The 25,441-nt window shown below is 36.4% G+C and overlaps 1 protein-coding gene and 1 long non-coding RNA gene across 2 annotated transcripts in view; one reads left to right on the top strand and one right to left on the bottom strand.

The window, feature by feature from the left end:
* Nucleotides 1–14,952, top strand: part of LOC131383669 (uncharacterized) — a 24,435-nt gene extending 9,483 nt beyond the window's left edge. Inside the window, exons 2-3 of the long non-coding RNA XR_009213853.1 lie at nucleotides 6,707–6,827; nucleotides 14,028–14,952. This is a non-coding gene — a long non-coding RNA (uncharacterized LOC131383669). The remainder of the gene's footprint in view (nucleotides 1–6,706; nucleotides 6,828–14,027) is intronic.
* A 169-nt stretch (nucleotides 14,953–15,121) lies between these two features.
* MARCOL (MARCO like) lies at nucleotides 15,122–16,549 on the bottom strand. The gene has a single exon (XM_032156065.2). It carries the CDS (start codon nucleotides 16,445–16,447, stop codon nucleotides 15,122–15,124), a length of 1,326 nt encoding a protein of 441 aa, XP_032011956.2. The 5' UTR covers nucleotides 16,448–16,549.
* Nucleotides 16,550–25,441: the final 8,892 nt, after the last annotated feature.

Here is a 25,441-nt window from a genome sequence, read left to right as displayed (position 1 = left end):
TTTTGAGTCTATGTGTGTCTCTGCACATGAGATGGGTTTCCTGAATACACACTGATGGGTCTTGACTCCTTATCCAGTTTGCCAGTCTGTGTCTTTTAATTGGAGGATTTAGCCCATTTACATTTAAATTTAATATTGTTATGTGTGAATTTGATCCTGTCATGATGTTAGTTGGTTATTTTGCTCGTTAGTTGATGCACTTTCTTCCTAGCCTCAATGGTCTTTACAATGTGGAATGTTTTTGCAGGGGCTGGTACCAGTTGTTCCTTTCCATGTTTAGTGCTTCCTTCAGGAACTCTTTTAGGGCAGGCCTCGTGGTGACAAAATCACTCAGCATTTGCTTGTCTGTAAAGTATTTTATTTCTCCTTCACTTACGAAGCTTAGTTTGGCTGGATATGAAATTCTGGATTGAAAATTCTTTTCTTTAAGAATGTTGAATATCAGCCCCCACTCTCTTATGGCTTGTAGAGTTTCTGCCGAGAGATCAGCTGTTAGTCTGATGGGCTTCCCTTTGTGGGTAACCCGACCTTTCTCTCTGGCTGCCCTTAACATTTTTTCCTTCATTTCAACTTTGGTGAATCTGACAATTATGTGTCTTGGAGTTGCTCTTCTCGAGGAGTATCTTTGTGGCGTTCTCTGTATTTCCTGAATCTCAATATTGGCCTGCCTTGCTAGATTGGGGAAGTTCTGGATAATATCTTGCAGAGTGTTTTCCAACTTGGTTCCATTCTCCCCGTCATTTTCAGGTACACCAATCAGACATAGGTTTGGTCTTTTCACATAGTCCCAAATTTCTTGGAGGCTTTGTTCATTTCTTTTTATTCTTTTTTCTCTAAACTTCCCTTCTCGCTTCATTTCATTCATTTCATCTTCCATCACTGATACCCTTTCTTCCAGTTGATCAAATCGGCTACCAAGGCTTCTGCAATCTTCGTGTAGTTCTCGATACTTGGCTTTCAGCTCCATCAGCTCCTTTAAGCCCTTCTTTCCATTGGTTATTCTAGTTATCCATTCATCTCATTTTTTTTTCAAGTTTTTTAACTTCTTTGCTATTGTTTTGAATTTCCTCCTGTAGCTGGGAGTAGTTTGATCGTCTGAAGCCTTCTTCTCTCAACTCAAAGTCATTCTCCGTCCAGCTTTGTTCCATTGCTGGTGAGGAACTGTGTTCCTTTGGAGGAGGGGAGGTGCTCTGCTTTTTAGAGTTTCCAGTTTTTCTGCTCTGTTTTTTCCCCATCTTTGTGATTTTATCTGCTTTTGGTCTTTGATGATGGTGATGTACAGATGGGTTTTTGGTGTGGATGTCCTTTCTGTTTGTTAGTTTTCCTTCTATCAGACAGGACCCTCAGCTACAGGTCTGTTGGAATTTGCTAGGGGTCCACTCCAGACCCTGTTTGGCTGGGTGTCAGCAGCGGTGGCTGCAGAACAGCAGATTTTCGTGAGACCACAAATTCAGCTGTCTGATAGTTCCTCTGAAAGTTTTGTCTCAGAGGAGTACCCGGCCGAGTGAGGTGTCAGTCCGTCCCTACTGGGGGGTGCCTCCCAGTTAGGCTGCTCAGGGGTCAGGGACCCACTTTAGGAGGCAGTCTGTCCATTCTCAGATCTCCAGCTGCATGCTGGTAGAACCACTACTCTCTTCAAAGCTGTCAGTAAGACAGGGACATTTAAGTCTGCAGAGGTTCCTGCTGAATTTTTGTTTTTCTATGCCCTGCCCCTAGAGGTGGAGCCTACAGAGGCAGGCAGGCCTCCTTGAGCTGTGGTGGGCTCCACCCAGTTCGAGCTTCCTGGCTGCTTTGTTTACCTAAGAAAGCCTGGGCAATGGCGGGCGCCTCTCCCCCAGCCTCGCTGCCGCCTTGCAGTTTGATCTCAGACTGCTGTGCTAGCAATCAGCGAGACTCCGTGGGCATAGGACCCTCCGAGCCAGGTGCGGGACACCATCTCCTGGTGTGCCGTTTTTCAGACCCATTGGAAAAGCACAGTATTAGGGTGGGACTGACGCGATTTTCCAGGTGCCATCTGTTACCCCTTTCTTTGACCAGGAAAGGGAACTCCCTGACCCCTTGCACTTCCCGATGGAGGCAATGCCTCGCCCTACTTCGGCTCGCTCACAATGCATGGCACCGACTGTCCTGCACCCACTGTTTGGCACTCCCTAGTGAGATGAACCCAGTACCTCAAACGGAAATGCAGAAATCACCCGTCTTCTGTGTCGCTCACGCTGGGAGCTGTAGACTGGAGCTGTTCCTATTTGGCCATCTTGGCTCCACCTCCCGTTTCCATTTTTCTTAAGGTGTTTCCTCTCATAAAATCTTTCCACTTTCTTAATAATCATTTCCTTCAGAAGAACCACAAATATAATTATTAATCTTCTCCTTTAAGTATGGGCAGATTTCAAAATTGAATCTGGCCTGAGCAAGTAGGAAGGGTCAGTTGTCCCCACAATGGGACATATGTAGGTTTGGTGAACAGATGGGTCCCAGCTGTTTGTAGAAGTGGAGCACAGCCTTGTCCTGTCCCAAGTTCAAATCTTCACTGAAAAGAATTTGGTCCACTTCTCAGAGGAGCTTAACCTGATCTTTTAGTAGTGTATTTTTCTCTCTTTCTTTCTCTGCAGACTTCGTGGTGAAAAACTTAAATTTTATCATTATGGTGTTTGCTGAATTCTGACAGAACCATATAATCATATGGCATTAGTGTGAGCCCATTTTGCAAAGGATTCTACTATTAGAATTAGAAATTAATCAGTCTCAAATTCATAGATGTCCAGGTGAAATCTTCTGTGGAATACAAGATAGAACATAGCATGTTCAAGATTCTTTCCAACTATTAAAATTTTGTGACTTCGGGGTTTTGATTACTGATGTTCAATTATTCAATGACAGTTTTTAAAATATTTTAAGTGTATGTTTGATAATGTAAAACCTAATGCAAATAAAAATAGTAAATGTCTCACTCAAAAAATGTTAAATATTTTATCTTTATTTTAATAAGTACTTCTTTTTTTCATTAAGGTAATATTTTCCATTAGAACATAAAAATATAATCACCTAGTTGCATGGCCTTTTTCTTTATAGATGCTTTTAAAATAGTTCTTCCTTGAATATGATATGGTCATATATGTATTCTTTTTTATATTTATTCACCATATTACATAAAAGGCTACAGTGTGTCAAGCACTATATCAGATGATAAAGACAAGTTGATCAGAGAAAGCAGGTGCAGTCACTCACTGTTCTCTAGGATCATTCACTGTATTTGTTAAAGTTATTGTCCATCGGAAAACGGAAACTCTTCTTTGTCGAGTGACTGTTATCTGCAAAAGCTGTGTCAGGGAGCCTCCCACATGTCATCTGAATTCTTATAAAAATCCTACTAGGCATTGACTCCATACTTTAGCCACAATTAAAGTGAGTAATAACTTAAATCAAACTAAGTGAGGTATTTGCATACCAGAAAGTTATTTTAGATGTAATAAACTGATTTTTTGTGAATATATCAGAGATATGAAATCACCATGCAATCAAATTTTAGATTATTTATATCACCCCCAAAAGACTCTTCTGATTGCAGTTAACCCCTCTTCTCACCCCCATCCCCAAGCAGCTACAATTCTACATTCTCTATTGTGTTACCTTTTCTGGATATTTCATGTAAGCAGAATATGTAGTTTTTACAATTTGCATTTTCATTAAGCATAATCATTTGGAAGTTTATACTCTGTACCATGAATCAGTAGTTCATTATTTTTAAATAATGAATGGCATTGCATTTTTTGTGTTGATAAACTACATTGTGTCACTTATTTACCAGCTGATAGATACTTGGATTGTTTCGACTTTTTTGGCTATATGGTTAATGTTGCTATCAACACTAGTGTAAAAGTATTTGCATGAACATCTGTTTTTTTATTTCTTTTTTTCTGTTGGGTAAATATCAGTAGTGAAATGGATGGATGATTCACATAGATGTATATTGCGGTTTTTAAGAATCTGACAAACTTTTATCCAAAGTATTATCTAAAATGGTGTACCTTCTCATTCTCATACCTTACATTCTCACTAGTAATATAAGGTTACCCTTCATCCACATTCTCATAAACATATTTTATTATCTTTCTTTTTTTATTATAGCCATTCTAATGGGTGCGTTTAGTATTTTTATAATCATAAACATATTTAAATTAGTATATGAAATCTGAATATAGTCTATGATAATAATTAAGAAAAAAGGTCAAATATTAACATACCAAAATATTAAAATTGGTTGCCTTCGGATGAGAGAATTAAGGTTTTCTCTCTTTTTTGGAATTTCTACATATTTGTTTTTAGTAAGAAGGGTATATCTACTGACATAATAAAAAATTGGTGAATGAAAGTATTTTTATAGCCAAGGTTTCAATCACTGAAGCCAGATTTAACAGTAGAGAATTCAGACAGCAATTGATATTAAGAATATATAGATCCAGCATAACAAATACAGCAGGAACACAGGCATTAGAATAGGGAACATGCTGAGTTTGAACTGTACTTTCATTCACCATTGGCCTCCATATCTGGCTCAACACTTCTGCTGACAGTTTCTGCAAATCATTTTTAATACCTCTCATCCTACCATTTGTTAGATTTTTTTTCTTTTCTTGAGCTCCATGTTGCTAATCAATATGATTAATATTCTGATGAGATTTCTTCTAATCATCTAAATTTCAGGCTATAATGGGCTTAAACATATAAATATGTTAATTTTTCCATTTTAATGACTAAAGATCTATAATTTTATAATATACTTGTAGTCATCGCTTCTTGGCCTTTTGGCTAAGATCAAGTGTATAATATACTTGTAGTCATAGAACCCTTTAAGAACCCAATAATAGCTTTGGATACTCTCTTAAGAAAAAAGCACATAGAGGATTTATTTGGTATATGGTTTGATAGGCCTTCTGAGTCAATCAGTGTGTCCTTAAAAACATCTTAAATCAGTTTTTCATCATGTCCAGAGACAAACTTCGTTAGAAAAACCTGGAATGTGGTATTGAATTGCAGTTTCTTTAGCTCTGCTAGATCCCTAAATCAGTATTCCTAAAGTGAGGAATCTTCATTTTTTACATGCAATCCTGAGATTCTTAGATCTATTAGGATTTACAGATTGTTGGCCTAGGTCCTGAAGTGTTGTCCCTGAAGGAAAGAACAGAATTCATAACTGTTTTGGCACTTTGGGAACAGAGGGATCACAGACACATAGAATTAGGGAAAGTCTAGAAAAAAAAAATCCAAGAAGCCAGAAATTACTCTGGAACTGACTTTATTTGACATGGAACAAACTTGAAAAGTATGTAGGATCCATCAGATCTATAAGATTCAAGCTGATCTCACAATGGAACTCCTAGGGAAATCATTCTTTGAGGAGACTCGCCAGTGAATTTTGACTTCCAACTAATTTGGTCTCATAAATGCTTAGCATTCTCCCTCATGATTCAGACTCAGTTTTCCATTACTCAACCTGAAAAAAATGAGAGAAATCAAGGATCGAATAGTTGTAGCAGCATCATAAAGAGAAAATGAGATTATTTAAAAATCACTTGGAAAAGAACAGACCTAGATGCTGGCTTGTGTAGTTTTCATTGACTGCCCCGAGAATCTGTGCACTTTGAGTCAGTTCCTTCTCATCTCTGGGCCAGATGGCTTATCTATGAGGGAAGTGGCACCTAATGCCCTTTCTCATTCAAATGGCATAGCTACTGGGGACACTTAACTTTTAATTAATTTATTTCTGCAACAAGAATTTACAAAGTACTTACAAATTCTAGAACTGTTGAAAACAAAACAAATATTCTTACATTATCCCCACCTTTCATAGCTGAACATTCAAAAATTCTAAAAGCTAAATTATCTAACTTTTTTTAGCCACATGTTACAATTTAAAACAGCTATATAATTTATTTCTGTAGGTAGTGCATAACTCAAAGGTTTGATTCACTCACCAAATCCAAACTTTGCTATTGTTATTTAGGATTAACATATAATTGAGTAGGCAACAATTAGTAATCAATTGGCTTCATAGTCCTTTTTATGCTCTGATGTATTTCATTTGTCTTCTACTGCAGGAATCAAAACTTCATGAAAGCAGGGATTTCTGTGTTTTGCTTACCATTTTACCTCCAGCTCTTAGAGCACTTTCTGCTATATAATTGACATTCAATAAATATTTGCTAAATAAATTACTCAAAAGTAAATTTACTTCTACTTTAATAACTGAATAAACCACATTCCCTCAGGAATTGATTGAATTTATTGTTCAAGGTTTAATTTAAGTATCTTTTCGTTTTCTTTGGGCAAACGATAGCCATGGTACTATTAGGCGAAAAATCCAGAGAAGTGAGGAGTAATCATCTTTTATTCCCTGTGAAACAGAAGAGTACTCCCTCATATAAAGAGACACAAAGCCTTCTTACCACTTTGCTTCACGAAGTATGCAGTGGTTACCATAGGTTTTTCCATCAGAACCACAGACTGGTTTGTAGACAGACTGACATTTTGTTTTTCTAATTGAGTTCTTGCTGCTGGCACTGCCAGTCTGTAGAAACGTGAAAGATTATTAGGAATCGGGTAATTAATTTATTTCAGATATTATAATAAAAATATTCATTACCCATTAATTATTAAGAATTGTAATCAACCAATTATTGATTCTTGTATTTAATTCTTACAATAGAACTGAAAAAAGGGGTATATTTTGGTGGAGCAAGATAGCAAAGAGAAGATTCCACTGATTATCCTCCCCACTCCAACAAAGACACCAATTTAACAACTATCTACACAAAAGAAGCATCTAGGTAAGAACCAAAAATCAGGTGATCTCTCATAGTATCTAGTTTGAACTTTGTCACTGAAAGAGGCACTAAAAAGGTGAGGAAAGAGTCTTGAGTTGCTGATGCCACCTGTCTCTCATCCCGTTGCAGAGGCAGCGTGGCATGGACAGAGAATTTATGTGCATGGGAAAAAGAGAGCACAGCAATTGTGAGACATTGCATTGAGATCAGTGCTACCCTGTCACAGCAGAACGCAAAACTGAGTTGAACTCAGGTGATGCCCACCCATGGAGGGAGCAGTTAAATCAGGCATAGCGAAAGGAGAATTGCCCATCTCAGCAGTCAGAACTTGAGCTCTGGCAAGCCTTGCTACCATGGACTAACATGCTCTGGGGCTCTACAGAAATTTGAAAGACAGTCTAGGCCTCAAGGACTGCAAATCCTAGGTGAGTCTTACTGCTGAACAGGGCTCAGAGCCAGTGGACTTGGGAGGCACATGACCTGAGACATCAGCCAGGGTGACTAAGGAAGTACTTGCACCACCCCTCCCCCAACCCCAGGCTAAAAGGCTCTCGGCTCCAAAAGAGACCTATTCTTTTCACTTGAGGAGAAGAAAGGGAAGAGTAAAGATATCTAAGATGTTTTGCATCGTGGATACCAGCTCAGCAACAATAGCAGAGGGCACGAGTTAGAGTCATGAGGCCCCTTTCCAGACACTAGCTTCCAGATGACATACCTAGACACACCCTGGGCCAGGAGGGAACCTTCTGCCTTGAAGGGAAGGATCCAGTCCTTTCAGGCCCCATCACCTGCTGATAAAGAGCCCTTGGCCCCTGAATAATCAGCAGCAATTCCCAAGTAGTACACCAAGGGCCTTGAGTGAGACTCTGAGACTTGCGGGCTTCAGGTGAGACTTAATACATTCCCAGCTGTGATGACTATCGGAAAAGACTCTTTCTGCTTGAGAAAAAGTGGAAGGAACAGTAAACAGGGCTTTGTTTTGTGCCATAGGTACCAGCTCAGCCACAAGGGCATAGACCACCAAGCAGGCTCTTAGGGTCCCTAATTATAGGCCTTGGCTTTTGGATGGCATTTCTGGACCTGCCCTGGGTAAGAGCAGAGACAAAGTCCCTTGAAGGATAAGTCTGAGGCCAGGCAGCAATCACCACAAGCTGAATAAAGAGCGCTTGGACCTTAAGGTAACAGTGTTCCCCATGGGCCTTAGATGGTGGTGACCACAGGGTGAGGCTCCTCTGCCTATGGAAAGGAGGGGGAAGAATGTTAAAAACTGCATCTTGCGGTTTGAGCGTCAGCTCAGCTGCAGCACAGTAGAACATCTGGTTGACTTCTGAGTTTTTTGAATCCATTCTCTGGCTCCTTGATGGCACCTCTCTCTGAACTGGCCCAGGGACTGGGGGAGTTCACTACCATCTAGGGAAGGATGCAAGCCTGGCAGGCTTTGCTATCTGCTGACTATAGAGTTCCAGGGCCTGAGAAAACATAGGTAGTAGCCCAGCAGTGGTTACAGAGGTGAGACACAGTGCTGTGCTGTCTTCAGTTCTGACCCAGCTACTGATGGTGGCCACTGAGATAATTGTGTCACCCAATGCCCAGCTCTAGACAGGTCAGAATATAGAGATAGACTATTAGCTTGTAAGAAAGTGAGAGAAGAAAATAAGAATCTCTGCCTTGTAATCCAGATAATTCTTCTGGATATTATCCAAGATGATCAAGGCGGTACCTCTATGTGTCTGCAAGAAACACAGTGTTACTGGGATTGGGGTGCCCCTTAATGCAAATACAGCTTAGATCACAAGATCACAGCACTCAAGTTCTTTCACATATCTGGAATGCCTGCCCAAGAAGGATGGGCAGAAAGAAGCCCAAACTGCAAAAACTACAATAAATGCTTAACTCTTCAATGCTCAGATGACAACGAACATGCAGAAACATCAGGACCACTTAGGAAATCATGACCTCACCAAATGAACCAGGGGTCAAGGGAGAGGCACCAGGGACCAATTCTGGAGAAACAGAGATATATGATCTTTCAGGCAGATAATTCAAAATAGCTCTTTTGAGAAAACTCAAAGACATTCAAGATAACACAGAGAAGGAATTCAGAATTTTATCAGATAAATTTACCAAACAGATTGAAATAATTGAAAAGAAACAAGCAGAAATTCTGGACCTGAAAAATACAATTGGCATATCAAAGAATACATCAGAGTCTTTTAGTAACAGAATTGATCAAGCGGAAGAAAAAATTAATGAGCTTGAAGACAGGCTATTTGAAAATACACAGAGCAGAAAAAAATAATAAAATACAATAAAGCATGCCTATAGATCTAGAAAATAGCCCCAAAAGGGCAATTCTAAAAGTTATTGTCCTTAAAGAGAAGGCAGAGAAAGAGATAAGAATAGAAAATTTATTCAAAGAGATAATAAAAGAACTTTCCAAACATAGAGGAAGTTATCAACATTCAAGTACAAGAAAGTTATAGAAAACCAGGCAGATTTAACACAAAGAAGATAACCTCAAGTCATTTAATAATTAAACTCTCAAATACCAAGGATAAAGAAAGGATCCTAAAAGCAGTGAGAGAAAATAAATAAATAACATACAACAGATCTCCAACATGTCGGGCAGCAGATTTTCTGTGGAAACCATACATACTAGGAGAGAATAGCATGATATAATTAACATGCTGAAGGAAAAGAAAAAAAAAAAACTTTAACCCTAGAATAGTAAATCTAGGAAACATATCCTCCAAACAGGCAGGAGAAATAAAGACTTTCTGAGACAAACAAAAGCTGAGGGATTTCATCAATGTCAGACCTGTCTTATAAGAAATGCTAAAGGGAAGATTTCAATCAGAAAGAAAAGGCTGTGAATGAGCAATAAGAAATCATCTGCAGATACAAAACTCACTGGTAATAGTAAATGGCACAGGAAAACAGAATATTATAACATCATAATTGTGGTGTATAGACTACTCTTAAGAAGAGAGACTAAATGATGAACCAATCAAAAATAATAACTACAATGACTTTTCATGATATACACAGGCTGGGCATGGTGACTCAAGCCTGTAATCCCAGGACTTTGGGAGGCTAAGGCAGGCAGATCGCTTGAGGTCAGGAGTTCAAGACCATCCTGGCCAACATAGCGAAACATCATCTCTACTAAAAGTACAAAAATTAACTGGGAGTAGTGGTGTGCACCTGTAATCCCAGCTACTCTACTCCAGAGACTTAGGCAGGAGAATTGCTTGAAACTGGGAGGCAGAGGTTGCAACGAGCTGAGATCACACCACTGCACTCCAGCCTGGGCAACAGAGTGAAACTGTCTCAAACACACACACACACAATTCCAATGCTCTGTTGCCTACAAGAAACACACTTCAGGCCAGGTGCAGTGGCTCATGCCTGTAATCCCGGCAATTTGGGAGGCTAAGGTGGGTGGATCTCTTGAGGTCAGGAGTTCAAGACCAGCCTGGACAATACGGTGAAACCTGTCTCTACTAAAAGTAAAAGAATTAGCTGGGCATGGTGGCACACACCTGTAATCTGAACTACTCAGGAGGCTGAGGGAGGAGAATCTCTTGAACCTGGGAGGCAGAGGTTTCAGTGATCTGAGATTTCACCACTGCACTCCAGCCTTTGCTACACAGCAAGAGTTTGTCCTCTCGCCCCCCCAAAAAAAAGAAAGGAGAAAAGAAAAAAAAAAGTACACTTCACCTGTAAAGATACACATAGAAAATAAAGGGATGAAAAATAATACCCCATGCCATGCCAATGGAAACCACAAAAGAACAGGAGTAGCTAGACAGAATAAATTTCAAGGTAAAAGCTATAAAAAGAGAAAAGGTCACTCTATAATGATAAAGGTGTCGATTCAGTAAGGGCATATAACAATTGTAAGTATATATTTACTCAACACTGGAAAACTCAGATATATAAAGAAAATACTATTAGAGCTAAAGAGAGAGAGATCCCAATACAATAATAGCTGGAGACTTAACGCTACACTTTCAGCATTAGACAGATCTTCCATACAGAAGACACAAGAAGAAATATTGCATTTAATCTACACTATAGAACTGATAAAACTAATAAGTATTTACACAACATTTCATTCAATGGTTGCAGAATGCACACTGTTCTCCTCAGCAGATAAATTATTCTCAAGGATAAACCTTATGTTAGCTCACAAAGAAAGTCTTAAAATATTCAAAAAATACTGTATATAATAAAGTTAAGCATCTTCTCTGACCACAATGTAATAAAACTAGAAATCATTAATAAAGTGAATTTTGAAAACTATTCAAACACATGGAAATTAAACAAAATATACCTGAATAACCAGTGAGTCCATGAAAAAGTAAAAAATAAAATTAAAAATTTTCTTGAAACAAGTGATAATGGAAACACAACATACCAGAACCTATGGGATACAGTAAAAGCATTACTAAGAGGTAAGTTTGTAGCTATAAGGACCTACATCAAAAAACAAGGAAGTCTTCAAGTAAATAACCCAATGATGCATCTTGAAGAACTGGAAAAGCAAGTGCAAACCAAATCGAAAATTAGTAGAAGAAAAGAAATAGTAAAGATCAAAGCAGAAATAAATGAATTAGAAATGAAGAAAATAACGTGAAAGATGAATAAAATATAAAGTTGTGTTTTGAAAAGTTAAACAAAATAGACAAACTGTTAGCCAGACTAAGAAAAAAAGAGAGAAGCTCAAAAATAAATGAAATCAGAGATGAACAAGGATACATTACAACAATACTGCAGAAACTCAAAGGATCATTAGTGACTACTGTAAGAAACTATATGCAAATAAATTGGAAAATCTAGAAGAAATGGACAAACTCCTAGACACAAACAACCTAAACTTGAACCATGACGATATCCAAAACCTGAACAGATAAATAACAACTAATGGGATTAAGCCACAGTAGAAAGTCACTCAGTAAAGAAAAGCTCAGGATCTGATGGCTTCACTGCTTACTTCTATCAAATAATTAATGATGATCTAATATCATTTTACTCAAACTATTCTGAAAAATAGAGAAGGGAATACTTCCAATCCTATTCTATTCTATGAGGCCAGTATTATCCTGATACCAAAACCAGACAAAGAGATATCAGAAAAAGAAAACTATGGCCCAATGTCTCTGATAAATATTGATGCAAAAATTCTCAACAAAATACTAGCAAACCAAATTCAACAACACATTAGAAAGATCATTCATCATGACCAACTGGGATTTATCCTAGGGGTGCAAGGATGCTTCAACATACACAAATTAATTAATGTGATATGTCATGTCAACAAAATAAAGAACAAAAACTATATGATCATTTCAATTAATGCTGAAAAAGCATTTGATAAAATTCAACATCCCTTTATGATAAAAAGCCTTAGAAATCTGGATATAGAAAGATTATACCTCAACAAAATAAAGGCAGTGTACAACAGACTCACAGCTAGTATTAAACTAAATGAGGGAAAACCAAAACCCTTTCCTCCAAGATTGAGAACACAACAAGGATGCCCACTTTCACAAGTTTTATTCAACACAGTTCTGTAAGTCCTCCTAGAGCAATTAGACAAGAGAGACATAAAGGGCATCCAAATTGGAAAGAAAGAAGCCAAATTATCCTTATTTGCACATAATCTGATTTTATATTTGGAAAAACCTAAAGACTCCACCAAAAAACTATTTGAACTGATAAACAAATTCAGTAAAGTTGCAGGAAAGGAAATCAACATAGAAAAATCAGTAGCATTTTATATGCCAATAGTGAACAATCTGAAAAAGAAATCAAGAAAGTAATTCAATTTACCTTAGTTACAAATTAAATTAAATACCTAGGTATTAACTTAGCCAAAGAAGTGAAAGATCTCTACAATAAAAACTATAAAACACTGGTGCAAGAAATTAAAGAGGACACTAAAAAATGGAAAGGCATTTTCTGTTCATGGATTGGAAGAATCAACGTGAAAATGTCTATACTACCCAAAACAATCTACAGATTCAATGCAATCCCTATCAAAATGCCAATGACATTCTTCACAGAGATAGAAAAAACAATGATAAAATTCATATGGAAACAAAAGATACCCAGAATAACCAAAGCTATCCTAAGCAAAAGAAAACAAAACAAAAAAGAGAACTTGAGGAATCACATTACCTGAGTTCAAATTATGCTATAGAGCTATAGTAACGAAAATGGCATGGTACTGGTATAAAAGCAGATATGTAAATCAGTGGAACAGAATAAAGAACCCAGAGATAAATCCATATGTCCACAGCACAGTGAAGCCATTTTTGGTGAAGGTGCCAAGAACATACACTGGGAAAAGGACAGTCTTCAATAAATGATGCTGGGAAAACTGGATATCCATATACAGAAAAATGAAACCACAATCCTGTCTCTCACCTTATACAAAAATCAACTCAAAATGGATTAAAGACTTAAATCTAAGACCTCAAACAATGAAACTACTACAAGAAAACTGTGTTGAAACTCTCTTGAACATTGGACTGGCAAAGATTTCTTGAGTAATACCTAACCAACACAGACAATCATAGCAAAAATGGACCACATCAGGTTGAAATACCTAACCAACACAGATAATCCATAGCAAAAATGGACCACATCAGGTTGAAAAACTTCTGCACAGGAAAGGAAACAATCAATGAAGTGAAAAGATACCCACAGAATCAAGGAAAATATTTGCAAACTACTCACTTACTATATGTCAGACTACCTCCATTTTAATTTTCTGGAGGCAATTCTTCCTCTACATGGAAAAACAATAGTCAGGGAAAAGTCATACAAGCAAATGCAAAACACATACAGTCATAATTTGTTGATTCCCTTTTTTTGGTATGCCCATGAAAAAAAATTATACAGGAAGTAGGATTATGCAGGATTTATTTAAACAATACCTGATGCATTTTCTTTGGATGTGAGCTAAATGGCAGAAGCCTGTGAATTTAAGTATGCTTTGACAGCAGGTGAGAACGGAGACATTAATGAGAATGATGAGACATTTTTGATAGATGATGTGGTATTCTCAGAGCTGAGATGTTGTCGGGAGATAAAAAAAATACCTCCATATTTTCCAAATCATACAACCCTTTCATGACGATCAATTTATTTCACACATACTCTGTTAATTGGATATGGTTATTTCTCCTATTCTAGAATAAATATAAAATTGCAAAAATTTAAGTGACATCCTAAAAAGTCAGAGACCTGCTGGTGACGGCATTAAGATCTGAATGGTAGGGAGTCTCTCTGAGAGATTACTACTTCATGCCAGTCAAGTGATGATGACTAAGAGAACAAATGACTTTCATCTGGAAGGCTTGTGAGGAGTGAAAATTTATGAGGTAAAAAAATAAAGTTTCCATTAAGATGATAAGATAGTGTTCTAGAAAATTGTTTTGAATGTGAGTATCAAACGGCGTATTCAAAGCAGTTGTTAAATTAGGAGGCCGATTGTTGGAAGAGAGGCAGGCAAGTGAAAGTAAAAGTGCAGCAGGACTCAAAAGGGAATACAGGAGACATGTGGATCAGATAGATGTTCACCTATTTGAAATGGTAGCTTCCAAGTAGCAGGCATTTATCTATCCATCTAACATGCAGTTCAGGAGAACTTACTATATGTCACATTTATTCTAGGTTCTGGGGATACAGGTTTGAAAATAAATGGTACTTTCTTCAAGAAGTTCATTATCTAGCTGATAATAGACAATTACAAAGTGTTAAGGTGAGTTTAATAATAGATGAAATCATTAGTATTAGGAATACATGAGTGGAAAATCAAAGGGCTCTGTATGATATGGGTGGTGTGTGAGCAACAGTGACATGAAATGAGGCTAAACAGTATGCAGTATAGTCATGAAAATCTGTAAATTCTATGTTTAGGAGTTTAAGTTACATCTTCTAGGTAGTATGAAGCCACTGGGGAATTTCAAGTAGGGGTCCAAAATATCAGAGAGGATTTTTGATTTAGGAATATTACTTCAGTGATTTATAGATTATGGATGGGATAAAAATGGACATGAAAGTTAAACCTGGCAAAGGTGTGGGCTCAGTTGATGAGGATCTGATTTGTTCTAGTATAGGTAGGGAGGTTTGAGTGGAAAATAATAGAGGGAAATGAAAGAATAGAAGGGCAGTACATTCATTAATAATCATAAGTATTATGCATGAAAATAATCAGCTCCAAAGTTCTTCTCATTTTGTTTAATCAGTGTCATTGCAAGTGACTTTTCATTAACACATTGTGGTTTTTAAAGCATTTTAAGTCTTGGAAAAGAGAATTGCTGGGTCAAGTTGACTGAGAAAAAGAAGTTATTAGCACTAACCTGAAAGTCCATTATATTGCCATCCAAAGTGCTGTCAATATTTTTTCTTTGTTGTTGGTTGTAAAGTGACCTTAATTTTCTCTGTTGGCTAGATGACTCTGGCTTCCATTCCTGGCCAGATGACCCTATATTTCCTTGCTGGCTAGATGACCCTGGCTTCCCCTGCTGCTTGGAAGATCCTAGATCTCCTTGCTGGCTAGATGACCCTAGATTTCCTTGTTGACTAGATGCCCCTGGCTTCCCTTGTTGGTTAGATGACACTGGCTTCCCTTGATGGCTAGATGACACTGGTTTCCCTTGATGGCTAGATGACCCTAGATTCCCTTGTTGGCTAGAAGACTCTGGCTTCTTCTGTTGGCTAGGAGATCCTATATTCCCTTGCTGGCTAGATAATCGTATATTTCCTTGATGGCTGGATGATCCTGGCTTCCTCTGTTTGCTAGAAGGCCCTTGATTCCCTTGCTGGCTAGATAAATGTAGATTTCCTTGTTGGCTAGATGACCCTGGCTTCCCTTGATGGCTAGACGACCCTGGCTTCCCCTGTTGGCTAGAAGATCCTGGCTTCCCCTGTTGGTCAGAAGATCCTAGATTTCCTTGTTGGCTAGATGACCCTGGCTTCCCTTGTTGGCCAGATGACTCTGGCTTCCCTTGATGGCTAGATAAACCTAGATGCTCTTGTAGGCTAGAAGATCCTAAATTCCCTTTCTGGGTAGATGACCCTAGATTCCCGTGTTGGCTAGATGATCCTGGCTTCCCCTGTTGGCTAGATGACCCCACCATCACTTTCTGGCTAAATGAGCCTGGTTTCCCTTGTTGGCCAGATGACCCTGGATTTCCCTGTTGGGTAGAAATCCCAGGTTTCCCTAGTTGGCTAGAAGATCCTGAGTTTTCCTGCATATAAGAAGATTCTGGATTCCCTTTTTGGTTAGATTTTCCTGAATTCTTTAAAATCCCAGGCTGGTTTAAAACTCCTGCTCTCCCTTGCTTAAAATTTCTTGGTTTCTCTAGCTTGTTAAAATAGCCTGGTTGTCCTTGAAGACTAAATATTCCTGGATTTCCTTGTGTATAACCACCTCCTCGCTTGTTAGAATCCCTTTGTCCTCCTAGATGGTTAGCTTCATTTTTTTTCTCCAGAATAAGTGCAGGTTTTGGATTCTCTTCTAGTTTGAAAACACTGGTATTTGAAATCTGGGTTGAAGATGCTGGAATAATAACACAACCAGAAAAAAATGAACATAAAGTTATATACATTAAATAATTTTAAATCAACATTTGTCCAAGATATAGTATGTTTTTAATGCTTTCTTGATTTTTTAACCAAGTCCCAAGATAGAATCTTCTCATTCTTCCTCATATCCTGAATATTTTGGCTCTTCCTTTGTTTTCTTTACTCTACTACATGGATTTCAAAAATTAGAAGATCAATCCAACTTGCCCCATTTCTAAATCATAAAGTCTGAATTATTTGAATTGAGACTTCATTCTACCCCCAATTCCTTTAAGTGGTTTTCTGATGAATCAAACTGGCTCTGCTCAATGCTCATTATAAACTTATTTTTTCACACCAAGTACTTTATCCCTAATTTTCCAGCTTCACTTTACGGAGAACGCCATCAACTTTCCAGACAGGAAAAGGCTGGCAGACGTGAGCCCCACTTTATTCTTCTCTCTTCCATCTCTATACATGTTATCTGTAGCCATCTTTCTTTCCATTTCCATCCCTAAAACAGATGTTTCCTTTCTCCTTCAGAACATGTTTCTTTCAATCAGCTTTATGTTCACCATTTCCAACAAAAGGCCCTAGGATCAATCATGCTGTCTCTAGTGGTTATATTTCTTCTTTCTATTTTGGTCAACTACTCAAGAGAATGGTAAATATCATGATTATTTCTTAAATCCTATGTTTTATAGCTTCTCCAACTTATTTTGGAAGCCCATCTATGCCCTAATGAAATATATATAATTGTGTGTATGTGTATATGTTTTATGTTTTTTCAGATTATATTCCATAATGAGCAGGATCTAAAAAACAATAAATAAACAAATGGAATGACTTTAGAGTTAAGTATAAAAGTATTGCATTGGGTCTATGCTTCTTTTCCTTTTTTTTTTTTTTGGTAGAAGTGTATATTTTTCTCTTCCTTTCCTTCTTGCTTGATAATTCCTCTTTCTTTATTCACTTTCCTAATGTGAGGTTCTCTTAAAGATTGTAATTAGGCTTACATTTTGTTTTCTGCATAGTTTTTTTTGGTATTTTTTTCAATATATGCAATTTTAAATCATTCCAATGTTGATTATTTCAGATGCATACTTAGGGTCTGACTTGAATTTTCAATTGCTCTGCTTTATATTTCCATAAATATACACATTTATACCTTCAAGTCAATTTAAGTAAAGTCAAATGATAGTAAATTGGTATGCACTGAGCATGCTATGGTATACTACTGCAGGTGATTAAGGTCCTAGTCAAGACACAGAAGCTTAGCAGGTAGCAACCTGCTTAACTAAACTGTGGTATAGTGTGGATATGGTTTGTGAGTATAACTGAGCCATTCATTCAATTTAACAAAAAATAAATTTAAATAATTCATTATTATAAAAGAAGCTTAGAAAGAGCTAGGAATGAACAAGACATTCACGGCCCTGCCCACATGAAGCTGAGAAGTCTAGTAGTGGGGCAAATAAGTAGGACTTTATATTATAGTAGAATGATCAATGCTATCATGTGAGGAGTAAACTAGACAATAGTCTCGTAATCAAGGTAGCAGAGAGTGTGGAATCCTTTCTTCTTCCTGGAGGAGGAGGTACATAAGAAACATGAGATTCAACCAGAGAAATTAATGAGAAAAAATAATTTTTTTTTAGCTAAGAGATGAGTACATGTATGGATTCCTTCAGTTCTAGGAATAAAACATTGCTCATTAACAGTTGCTAACACCAAGTAGAAATCAATGAAAGTAGATATGTGGATGAAATAGGAAAAAAAAAAGTCGGTAACATATTTTTATTAATGATTTTGAGTTTTTTTAACAGGTGACACAAGTAAATGGAGCCAAATCCCAAAGATGCAAAGAGTAAACAGTTTAAAAATACTTTCCTTTTCTTTCCTGTCTGTACCCCCACTCCAAATCCCCCACAAAAATAATTTCCTAACTACGACATAATTATTTCCTGTTACCTAGGAAATGGTAAAAGTAAAGTGCCTAAGACACCATCACATTTACAGGTTTTTGTGAATTATTTGATGGATATCCTATGTATTTACAAACATATGTGAATATAATTATCCACACAATTGGTGGCCACTCTACACAGAGTTCTACTCTTTGTTTTCTCCAAGGACAATCAATGTAATGAAGGTTTCACTACATCAATACATACAGAGCATATTTATTTATTTCCCATCTTTGGTTGCATAGTATCCCATTTTATGGGTTTATCATAATTTATTTAGCCAGTGTTCTAGTAATTAACAAGTAGTTTATTTCCCTCTTTTGCTAATGTAAGTAATGAATCGATGAAAATCCTAATAATACATCATTTCTTATATGGATAAGAAAATTTATTAAACAAAAACTAAGGGTGAATTTTGGAGTAATAAGAGGCAATTAAGATATTATAATGTGGTTTCACCATCTATTTTTTAAGCTAAAAACTTGGAAAATAAGTATCTTCAGCTTTGTTTTGTATTTTTTCCCTTCTGATTTTACAAACTCTAGGATGTGCTTAGTATTGCTTTTCTGATTCATCTCTCTTCTTTATCTTCCAATCTATATAATCATTGCATATATAATACAGTTTCTTCCATCACAAAATACCTTCTAGCACTTAGCAAGGCACTGAAGGTCACAACACTTACAGTACCTGCCATCATGAAATATGAAATATATGTTCTATAAAGGAATTTTATCTGAATATCTGTTTTCCCCCTTTAAAACACACACACACACACACACACACACACACACACACACACACGTATTGTTCTCCTTTCTCTAATTCTATCTCTTAACTCTCCCTTTCTTTTCTTAACTCTGTTACTTCAGCTCCTCAGTGGCATTACTGTACAACTTCTTAAATCTAATTCATTTTTAGTATTACCACAAGACTGATATTTCTTAACAAGATGAATATTATCACTCTTGTACTCAAAACTCTGAAACAGCTTTGCAGTGTTTCCAATGAGAAGAGAACCACTATTTTGATGTTACAAATATAAGAAGTGGGGGGTCTGAGGCACTTTACTTTTATTATTTCATTTCACTAGGTATAAGAAAGATGGTCAAGTGGGAGCTTATGATTTGGGGATAAATTAGAATCAGTTTCATTATTATAATTTTTATCTTGAGAAATGTATTAACTATGTCATTTATTATCTTGAGAAATTTACATCTCAAAGCTAGAAATTTACATATCTGAAAATCAGATATCTAACTGTTGTACTGAGGTAAGGAATAGAGAAAAGTAAGTTGAGAGTCAAGTGCCTAAGAAAACACAAGTAATGGTAACTAAAGCTATTATCTGTATAGTTCCTGAAATAACTCTATAGGAAAGAATAATAATTTCCATTTTCAAATGAGAAAATTGAGATTCAAGTAAGTTAAACAAATTTCCTCAAATCACATGAATGGGAAAAAAAAATCAAGATTTGAACACAGTATTATTTGACCATATAGTCCTGGATCATATCACAAAACTATTTCCTTATAAATTATGAACTTAAATATTCACAAACTCATAAGCCTATTAGTCTAAATTCATCTTTCCAGTCTCATGTCTTGCCTTTCTTACTTCCTTGTATCTGTTTCTCTTCAGCCACACCAAACTATTCACTCTTATTTCATTCAGTCCGTATTTTTATGACTCTGGATCTACATTTATTTTGTTGGAAATTTACCTTCTTCCATTTTTCTGTCTGATGGATTGCCTATTTTTAAATCTTTTGACAAAGTATTGCTAAATCACTTAACATTTCTAATTCTTTGCTTTGAGATTTGGAAGGAAAGTTATTGACTGTGACTTTCTTACCTGAGAACATGGCCAGGAGCATGAAGAGAAAGAAAATGAAAGCCCTCATGGTACCGTCAGTTGTTTCAGACTTGACTGTTGGGTGGAGTTAAGCCTCTCTGCAGTAGATGCTCTTCAAATAAACCATGCTCACCACCACCATGTTATATATTGGAAAAATTCTTCTCCCTAACTGCCAAACACTGTCACAGTCTTTAATAAATTACAGAGTAATTTTCACAAACTGGAAAGTATTGCTTCTTGAATGAACTGTCATTTTCAAAATTAGCTCCATGCCCCAACTTCCATAAATATTCAAACTTTAATATGTGTCTATTAGGTATCTTCCTCCCAGAAGAAAATTAAAATGATGAAACCCATCTGGGAAAGTGGTAAATTCAGTGTTCACTTTTTTATTGTTAAGGGATGGCTTATCTTCAGTTAGTATTATTATTTGTTCTCCAAGTTTATGTGGCCATGAGAGAAACTTTCAAGTGATTTATGTGTCAATTATTTACCTCAAATTATCTTTTAAAAGCAAGTAAAAATGCATTGAATATTGGTCATTAGCAGTAATGAATGCAGACAGTATTCATCAAGATGAATGGTGACAAGAAATGCATTTTTATGAGTTAACAGGAGACAGTAGAGCTCATGTTTAAGAAATAACATTACACAATTGGCATTGTTGCTTCAAGTTATTACGTCAAACAGCAGCTCATGGGAAAATCACCTTGGGATTTTTAGTTCGTCATAAGCTCAATGTTATTAGACATTGGAATATTCAAGATTGGTTTCTCTAAATAAGAGAAACTTGAATCAGTTGGAGCATGTCCAAAAGATAACTTTGATAATGTGAGGTCTGGAGACCATAAAGCGTGAAGTAGATTTATGGCAGTAGAAAATGTAAGCTCAGAAAAGCACAAACTCGGGAGTGTTACTGTCATTGGCTTCATCTTCTCAAGGGCATCACTATGGAGAAGAAAGATATTATTTGAACTTTTTAGTTACAGAGAGCAGAAATAATATAAGGAAGTTCAGGATAAATATCTTAGAGTTCTAAAGAAAATTTTATCTTTCGGAGGAGAGATTAACTAGACCATTTTTCCAATTACTTCCGATTCTAAGACTTTCAGATTTAGTGGTTCTGGATTGTGTTTGATTTTCTCTTCAACTTATTTAGAAGGAGAAGTTTGAAAATAATAGATGATTTCTTTTAATCAAACAAGCAATTTTATGGCATCAAAAGAGACCAAGTTTAAGTTTCCTATAGTAAGAAAGCAACTTTTTATCCCTGCATAATTATCTTCTAAACTGACTGGAATTCACGTGAGTATCAAAGGAAGCTTATGGAACCAGACAGAGTTGGATTGTTTATATAACACACAGACACACATACACACACACACACATATATATATACTCACACATATATGGATGGATTGTTTACATATATATATACACATACACACATATATATATATATATACACACTTACAGCTCAGGTTAATTTTTCGAAATTTTTATTATGAACTGCTGCAATATACAGACAGAATTAAAGAATTCTGCAGTGAAAACCCACTAATATGGTTTGGCTGTGTCCCTACCCAAATCTCATATTGAATCTCATAATTCCATGTTGTGGGAGGGACCTAGTGGGAGATAATTAAATCATGGGGGCAGTTTCTCTCATACTGTTCTTGTTTAGTGAATAATTCTCACAAGATCTGGTGGTTTTATAAGGGGAAATCCCTTTTGCTTGATTCTCTCTTCTCTTATCTGCCTCCATGTAAGACATTCCTTTTGCCTTCTGCCATGATTGTGAGCCCTCCCCAGCCACATGAAACTGTGAGGCCATTAAACCTCTTTCTTGGTAAATTACCCAGTCTCAGGTATATCTTTATAAGCAGCGTGAAAATGAACTAATACACCAATACACACACCATTAAGATTAATCAATTAACATTTTGCTAAATTTCTTCTACTATATCTCTATCAAAATAGGTAAATTTTATAGAAGTTATTTTCACATGCAGGTACTCATTAATGGAACTCAATGTAGTAAATTTCCAAATAACAAATGGGTCACAACAGATGCTTTTGTATTTTGCCTAAACCATTGCCTCTTAAACACTCAGTGCTCTCATCTGTCCTGCCCATGCTTTTTTCTAACTCCAGTACTGCTGATATAACACAATAGCAATATCAATAATAAATGTCGAGTGTCTTGTAGGTCAGGCAGTAATAAAGTAAACTCTCATCAAGTTCATACTCTGAGGTCTTAGAAACTGTCTATTTGTTGAAGGTGTTCTTGGTTGCATGGAGTAAGATTGCTCCGTCTCTCTTTACGTACCTGTTTTCCAAATCATTTCAGAAGGCTTTTTGACTAATTTTTTTAGATGCTACAGTTATCTTAACTGAAACATTAAATTTTTCTTATAGTAATGGAAATTTTCCCGTCTGTAGAATTGTCTTCCATTTTTACTCTCCTTCACATTTGAGGGTAAGGTCAAAATTCTGGCTTGGAGCAGGCTCACCACACCTGCATATTTAAGAAGGAGGATAATGTGTTTCATATGTCTTGGAGTGAAATGTTGGGCCAAGGCTTTTCTTTCAGTTGTCATTATACTTGGTGGAAATAGCAATAGCAATGGAGTCAAATGACCCAAGGTGTCTGTCCTTTTTTAGCTATGTGTTAATGCAAGTTAATCTTAATCTCTCTCTCTCTCTTTCTCTCTCTCTCCTCTTTCTCTATATACTTACCTATCTAATCAGCTCTTCACTTTGCCTACCCAGAGGGTAAAAAATAACAAAAGCTTTTCATAAAATAGGAGGATCTCAGCAAAATTCTAGCAGTTGAAGCTCTTTAGACAATAATTTATTGAAGCTGACCTAAGATGAGAATTTCTGATTCAATATACATTTTTTTTTAAAGATGAAGCTTGTCTGTAAACATAGTGTTGTTAATTGTGGTCTACTAAAGGGAACATGACTCCTAATCCTGGGACTCCTAGATTAAGAGGCCTATTTGACCTAGAGCAGGTCTTCTCATTTTGACTTGCAACATTGTTTTTCGAATTGGATAAAGCTATCTCTTCCATAGCATTTTAGTGAAAATTAAAGGAGCTAATTTATAAATAAAAATTCTTTGTAAATTAAAAGTGTGATTTGTAGTCACTATGATTAACCATCTTTATCATCATCATAAAAAAAATCATGTTATAGCTTCAGTCATTGACTGGTCTGGTCCAGAATTCCATAAAACTCACCTGCAAAGAGGAATAAACAGGCCACACTAATAAAAAGCCGAAGGGTACCTGATGGCTTCTTGGTAAATAAGATCTGCATGGTTTATAGGAAATACACTAATAGAATTCACTATTGACATTCTACAGGCTGTATTTTAAGTGGATATATGAATGAATCTAAGTACCTATAAATTTGGTAGTCAGTTACATCCCTCATCTTAATTACGTAATGTATTTCCTCAAAGAGTAGAGACACCAGAAACCAAAGAAACTTTAGGCCTTTTTTAAACAGACAGAAACAATAGTCAAAAATAATGTTTAGGTAGAATGAAATGTGCTACAGGTAACATACCCATAATTTTCGCTGTTTAGCCCATGGAGATAATTACAATCAAGTCATCATCTTCCAATTTGCATATGTTAGACTTGCCTCCAGTAGAGCCTTGGGTTAGAGAGCTTTCACTATGTAGTAACCTATAGGATGATTTGCACAATTTGTGCACAGTATTAATAGTAATAAGGCTTGGTGTCACAACTACCAGGGAAATAAAAGTGCTGATGTGAGGAATTTTGAAGTCAAGGGATTTATTGGACAAAGTAAGAGGGCACTCTCAATAATCATTGAATTAGAAACTCTGGACATTCAAGGTGAATGTGAATCATGGGGCTGTTTCCTTCAGCCTCTTGCTTTTAGTCAGCCTATGCATGATGGTTTCTTGTTTACTTGGTTTACTTGTTTTACTTGGTTTACTTGTTACTTGGTCTTGTTTACTTGTTAATTTTAACAAGTAATTCACAGGTTGACTTTGGTCCTTGTACATATATCCCACACACACTCGTGTTCTTTCTCTTTCTCAAATCCATCATTCACTGTTTACCTTAGAACTCTTGTTCTTACTGTTTCCTCTGCCTGGAAAACTACTGTCTCAGAAAAGTAAATGGCCATTTCTTCTTTCCAGAAGTAACAGTTCAAATATTACTGGTTCAGTAAAGATTTTCCTATTTAAAATACCCCAACCTAAATCAATGTGTTTTATTGTCATCATACTTTTCAATATCTGAAATTATCTTTCTTATTTCATTAAGTATTTGTATATTTTCTCACCATCAAATCTACGCTTACATACACACAAATATATATACAAACACAGATGCATACACACTAGGATATAGCTCATGGATCTTTTGTTTTGCACATGGAAGCCCATAGACACCATTTGATTTTACAAATGTGAACCAATGAAAAGTCCTTTCTTCCTTTGAAAATAATAATTGAGGACTGATTATTCTAGGTATTATTAGATGCTGAAAACACAGTAACAACAAAGATATATTCATAGAGCTTACGTTCTTCATTTTTCTCTCAAACACTTACCAGGTGGAACCTACTGATTACTGGTATTTTAAAGATGAGTAAGAGAAGCTCATAGGCAACAGGTGAAAAAAATGTAATTAAAGTTATACACAAATAAGTAGAGAACCACTAAAGAGACCATACTGACTTGGAAGTAGGGTGGAGGAATGGACTGAGCAGAGATGGTCATGACCAGGCTCCACAAAGTACCTGGCCCGCAGAGATATTAGAAGGTGTTGAAGCACTTGACGGGATAACCAGCATTGTAAGAATAAAGAATGCTATGGAAATAAAACAAATAAGAACTAAACTATATTTTTTTGGAAATGAGAGTAATGGTTAGACCCAAATGCAGAGATGGAAAAAAGGTTTTTGTGTGTCTTTCATGTTTCTTGTGCTTGAGATCCACTAAGATCTTTGTATCTATGGGTTTATAGTTTTTATCAAATCACGATTATTTCAGTTATTTCTTCTCATTTTTCATAATTTTACCATTTCTTATAAGCTGCATAAAGTCCCATAACTTACTAATGCTCTCTTCATTTTTTTCTTCAGAATATTTTTTCTATGTTTTCTTTTTGTTGATTTCCAATGTTGTGTCTTCAAGCTTACAAGCCTTTTTTTCTGCATTGTCTA

The sequence above is a fragment of the Hylobates moloch genome, unplaced genomic scaffold, assembly GCF_009828535.3.
Source record: "Hylobates moloch isolate HMO894 unplaced genomic scaffold, HMol_V3 SCAFFOLD_6, whole genome shotgun sequence".
Classification (NCBI taxonomy): Eukaryota; Metazoa; Chordata; class Mammalia; order Primates; family Hylobatidae; genus Hylobates; species Hylobates moloch.
The sequence above is the reverse complement of the archived record's forward strand: the minus strand, read 5'-3'. Positions and strand labels throughout refer to the sequence as shown.